Below are 6,009 nucleotides of genomic sequence, written 5' to 3' on the forward strand. Positions count from 1 at the left end.
ACGATGTGTGTCTGATACACACGAGCTTGGTGGCAAGTTCTCAAAGTATGAACAAATTCACTGTCCTTTTAACCAAATTCAAGCAGAAACTCACGCCCAACCTGAATTAAAAATCATCAAGTTTGCAGACGACACTACAGTGGTAGGCTTGATTACCAACAACGTCGAGTCGGCCTACAGGGAGGAGGTGAGGGCCCTCGGAGTGTGGTGTCAGGAAAATAACCTCACACTCAATGTCAACAAAACAAAGGAGATGATCGTGGACTTCAGGAAACAGCAGAGGGAGCAGCCCCCTATCCACATCAACGGGACAGTAGTGGAGAAGGTGGAAAGTTTTAAGTTTCTCGGCGTACACATCACAGACAAACTGAAATGGTCCATCCCCACAGACAGCGTGGTGAAGAAGGCGCAGAAGCGCCTCTTCAACCTTCGGAGGCTGAAGAAATTCAGCTTGTCACCAAAAACACTCACAAACTTTTACAGATGCACAATCGAGAGCATCCTGTAGGGCTGTATCACCGCCTGGTACAGCAACTGCTCCGCCCACAACCGTAAGGCTCTCCAGAGGGTAGTGAGGTCTGCACAACGCATCACCGGGGGCAAACTACCTGCCCTCCAGGACACCTACACCACCCGATGTCACAGGAAGGCCAAAAAGATCATCAAGGACAACAACCACCCGAGCCACTGCCTGTTCACCACGCTATCATCCAGAAGGCGAGGTCAGTACAGGTGCATCAAAGCGGGGACCAAGAGACTGAAAAACAGCTTCTATCTCAAGGCCTTCAGACTGTTAAACAGCCACTAACATTCACTAACATTGAATGGCTGCTGCCTACATACTGACTCATCTCTAGCCACTTTAATAATGAAAAAATGTATGTAATAAATGTATCACTAGCCACTTTATATAATGTTTACATACCCTACATTACTCATCTCATATGTATATACTGTACTCTATACCATCTACTGCATCTTGCCTATGCTGTTCGGCCATCGCTCATTCATATATCTTTATGTACATATTCTTATTCATTCCTTTACACTTGTGTGTATAAGGTAGTTGTTGTGAAATTGTTAAGATTACTTGTTAGATATTACTGCATGGTCGGAACTAGAAGCACAAGCATTTCGCTACACTCGCATTAACATCTGCTCATGACAAATAAAATTTGATTAGATTTTTGGACCAAATTCGACACTCTCATTGACCTCCATACCAACACTCCTTGCTTGGTGGGGAAAACAACAAAAAAACGCCACCTGCTGGTGGGAAAGAGATTCCCGCCGATTTGGGCCTTTCTCTTCCTTAACAGACAGCCCAGTGTACTTTCACTTTGACGGCTACTTTTACTTTTATATTCTAGTAGGATATATCTACGCCTTGAATTAGACAACGAAATATAGAAAATGCTTTGGTGCTGAACAAAAAATGCGTACTCTAGTCTTTCTCCATGCCTTTGCACTAGGTAAGTTCACATTTACTTTTTGGGCTAACAAGTCTTTATGTCCTCCCTTACAAAAAAAGATTGCAGTTTTGAAACTGCAGTAACTTCAGTCGACTGAGGTATTTTGGACGCAGTAATTGCAAAATAACTGCAGTGTACGGCAGTTGAATTGCAGTTATACTGCACTCTAACTGCAGTTACATTGCAAATTTACTGCAGTAAAAAAAACTGTGTTATTTTGGATGCAGTATTTGCAGCATACTGCAGTTATACTGCACTCTGACAGCCATCTTTTTTCTTAAGGGCTGTCCATCAAGGTTCGTTTTGACATTTGCCTTCCATTTTTCCAGTTTGCGTACACAGCAGGAGTATGAAGGATGCTGAAAATAAAAGGTCGATATGCGGCGAGGATTCGGTTCTGAGATGTAAAGCAAATTCTTTACCTGGGGTCAAGTACCGGTCAGTGAGGTGGTACAAGGTAAACTACTTAGCGTTACTCTTTTCCAGGGCAGTAGTGTGGCTTGCTAACGCTGACTAAAGCCCTGGTGTTGTGGCGAAAATCTCCCCCCTGGCAGAATCTTCGCCACCTTCGCGTTCTTCATTGGGTGTTGTGGCGAAAATCTCCCCCCTGGCAGAATTCTCCCCCCACCTTCGCGTTCTTCATTGCTGCGACTTGCTTGCTTTTCTGCTCTTCACTCGGTTGTCAGTTTAGCCTACATTTCACCCGTACCTAAATCCGATACAGATATGTATTAGTCTATAAATAAATCTCTTTGCCAAAATTCGTCATCTCTCTCATGTCTTATTCGACTACTACTTTTTAAAGTGTAATGATAATAATTCAGCCATAGTTGTTCTGAAATGTTTATTGCTTGCCAACATTTTACTCCTATGTTTAATATAACACACATACATTAATTATTCATTTCGGTTGCCTATCCTGACGTGAAGTTTGTTCTATAGAAAGTATTTGACTCTTAATGTGTGCCACAGAAAGTATTTGACTCTAGTCACAAAATTAAGGAAATTAGAAAGGGGGAGAATTCTGGCTGGGGGAGATTTTCGGCACGACATTTGTTCGCTCATTATTAGGCAGGATTTGGCGGATTGATGAGGGCGACATTTTCAGAGCTAAACTGACCGAAACGCACCTCCAACAACACATAAAACCTCACATAATTCTGAGACACCAAACCATCTTTCACATGTTCAGGCTATCCTAACTTCCAATTCTTAAAAACTTTAATCAACTATAACTATAGACATTTGCATAAATTACCACTAAATAACTCACCAACAGTAACTCTTGAACCGTTCATGCTAGATACACCAAACCAACTTTCACAGGTTCAGGCTATCCTAACTTCAAATTCTTAGAAGCTTTTAACAACTATAACTATATAAATTAGCATAAAACAACTCACCAACAGTAACTCTTGAACCTTTCAAACTAGAGACACTAAACCAATCAATACATTTTTACAGCTACCTACTTTTTCAACTATAACCAGTCATTACCATTACTACTGCAGTCAGTACCACTACACTAACTTATTTCAAAACCATAGTTTAAAACAATTTAGCAAGCACACAACATTTTCTTCAGGAAATGTACATTTCCAGTATTGTAGATTGCCTTTGTCTAGCCACTTAATCATATCAATCTTCGTCCACTCTTTCTTCCATCTAAAGACAGCAGAACTCATAACTTTTATGATTCCCAGACAATTTAACCTCAGGTTTGTCTCCTGCTGTCTGAGTTAGTTTTATCAATTGAACCATGGAATTTGATTTGACTACTAGACTATCTGCCTTTTGCTGTTTTTCTGGAGATCTTTGACTGCTCACACATACCTAAGTGGCTCATACTAGTGATTCACGATCTGTGATGTCCTCAGTCCTCATTGTAATCATTATTATTAAAACTACAGCACTGGCTCCAGACCAGCTGTTAAGGGCATAAAGTAACCTCACACCCTCTTCTCCCAGCTAGGTGAGGAGCCCTATAATAAGGAGTCCGGTCTACTGATGAAGAGGCTGTCACCTAACAGCACCACCCTATGGTACGCAGGTCTGGAGCGTAAAGTGGAACTTTTGGCTGATGATTCTTTTGATATCTTGCTGCCCAATGTAACGGCTGTTGATAGCGGGAGGTACAAGTGTCTCCTGGCAGCACCTGTAGGAGAGCAGAACCAGGAGGGGCAAGTTCACCTCAGAGTGACAGGTGAGTGTGTTCTACTCTCATTGTGTGCTTGTTTTGATATGTAAACAAACTGTATACTGCATGTGGATGTTTTAAATTGGACCCCCAGAGAGTTCCTCTTTGCTGATATATACTCTTTCAAAGTTTCCAGTGGTGCTCAAGAATTTGTGTATTCTTTTTTCATTTGCAGGTTGCGTTGACAATAAGTCCACAGACCAATCAGAAAGCAATACCATCCTAGTTCTTTCCATTGTGGGGCTTGTGGCAGCATTGCTAATATTCACCATCAGCTATGTGAGTTGTCCACTGTCCTCTCATTCAATGGTGATAGTTTCAATGTATTTCATTTTCAATTTTTTCAATTTTATTTACAAAAAAATATTATCTTTACCATAGGTAACCGTTATGAATATGTTACTACAAAGGAGCAAGAAGAATCCACAAGAACCACTTTTAGATGCACCCTTTGAGAAGAAGGATTTCATGCTGATTTACACTCTGGGGCCAAACTGGTCAGGACAGGCTTCCATAAAACATGTCTGTGTGTGAGACGCTGTTCTGCTAGTTTGGGCTCATTGTATACTTGAATGAGGAAAGGCAGAGAAAGACTGGTGAACTTCTGAAACTGAGCAAGGAGCCTAAGAGTCATGTCTACTTTCCAGAGTTCACCTCTAGAGCAGATGGAGGCAGACAACCCTCTGTCCGGTCCTATAGAAACAAGGCTTGGTTTTTCATAGAAGTTAAACAGAAACAGTAGCCTACACCCTTTCTGATAAATTGAAAGTATCAGGGCCATTATGACAAACTTACACAGAATGAAAGTTAAAGTGAGAGCTTAGTCTGTAAAATAAAAGACAAACCACGGCTCCCCACCCATTATAGAATCATTAAGTTAGTAAGTGGTGGCTAAAATATGACAAAAAAATAATAGGGTGTGTTTTGTTAGAATGCAGTGATAGCTTTCTATTGTAATTAAGGTATAGCCAGGCAATTTATAATATTATATTGCAGTGGCTGGTGTGAGCCCCTGGTTGTGATGGATCCCTGGGTGTGGACTAAGATTGCAAAATAAATACAGCTTTGGTGTACTCGAAGGCATTTCAATATCTTTTATTTGAACGTTACCGATAGGCATACATCAATTACAAGCTCTTGTTAAGCTTTTTGGTTGGATGCAGTACGGCATGAGCGTCACCCTTACCAGCCAGGGGTCTATAACACAGCAATGCCTTTTTTTATTAAGGTGGGTGTATCCAGTAAAGGTTTCCTTTGCTGGAAAAAGTTAGTTTCAACTGTTGAAAGCAGTGTCTGCATGTTATTTGTAAACTTTTATTAGATACCTTTTTTAAGTCTTACTATTACATGAATGGTTTGGTGTGCAGGCTATGAAAAAAATGCCTTTGTTGAATGCATCTATGTAGCCTTGTTGAATGCATCAATGTAGCCTACCATACATATGGCTGAGACAAAGGCAAAATAGTGAACCAGGAAAAAAAACTTAAAATACGCATACCTTCTAGCTTAACACTCATTAGGCATAGGCAATGGCAGCACCTTACATTTGCTATTCCAGGTGTAGTTGTGTTTACTGAACTTTCTAATACTAATTGATTGTCCTTTTTGTTGTACTAGCTACATGTTATGTCATTGTATTTTGGTTATTACATGCTCACAACAGCAGGATTTTTTGGGGGGACTATGTCCACAGTTGAATTTCTCCTCACTGTGCAATATACACTGAACAAAAATATAAACGCAACATGCAACAGTTTCAAAGATTTTACTGAGTTACAGTTCATATAAGGAAATCAGTCAATTGAGATACATTCATTAGGCCCTAATCTATGGATTTCACATGACTGGGAATACAGATATGCATCTGTTGGTCACAGATACCTTTAAAAAAGGTAGGGGCGTGGATCAGAAAACCAGTCAGTGTCTGGTGTGACCACCATTTTCCTCATGCAGCATGACACATCTCCTTTGCATAGAGTTGATCAGACTGTTGATTGTGGCCTGTGGAATGTTCCACTCCTCTTCAATGGCTGTGTGAAGTTGCTGGATATTGGCGGGAACTGGAACATGCTTTTGTAAATGTTGTTCCAGAGCATCCCAAACATGCTCAATGGGTGACATGTCTGTGAATACGCAGGCCATGAAAGAACTGGGACATTTTCAGCTTCCAGGAATTGTGTACAGCTCCTTGAGACATGGGGCCGTGCATTATCATGCTGAAACATGAGGTGCTTGCGGAGGATGAATGGCACGACAATGGGTCTCAGGATCTCGTCACGGTATCTCTGTGCATTCAAATTGCCATCGATAAAATGCAATTGAGTTCGCTGTCCTTAGTTT

General features: G+C 41.0%; 1 protein-coding gene across 1 annotated transcript; it reads left to right on the top strand.

Annotated features, from left to right (window-relative positions):
• The first annotated feature begins 1,286 nt into the window (after positions 1-1,286).
• On the top strand, positions 1,287-4,748 carry LOC106605367 (CD83 antigen). Its single transcript, XM_014200900.3, has 5 exons — positions 1,287-1,472; positions 1,802-1,929; positions 3,441-3,675; positions 3,845-3,948; positions 4,051-4,748. The coding sequence occupies exons 1-5, from the start codon at positions 1,436-1,438 to the stop codon at positions 4,201-4,203; spliced, it is 657 nt and encodes a 218-aa protein (XP_014056375.1). The 5' UTR covers positions 1,287-1,435; the 3' UTR covers positions 4,204-4,748.
• Positions 4,749-6,009: the final 1,261 nt, after the last annotated feature.

This window comes from Salmo salar, chromosome 05 (assembly GCF_965601325.2).
Source record: "Salmo salar chromosome 05, fSalSal1, whole genome shotgun sequence".
Classification (NCBI taxonomy): domain Eukaryota; kingdom Metazoa; phylum Chordata; class Actinopteri; order Salmoniformes; family Salmonidae; genus Salmo; species Salmo salar.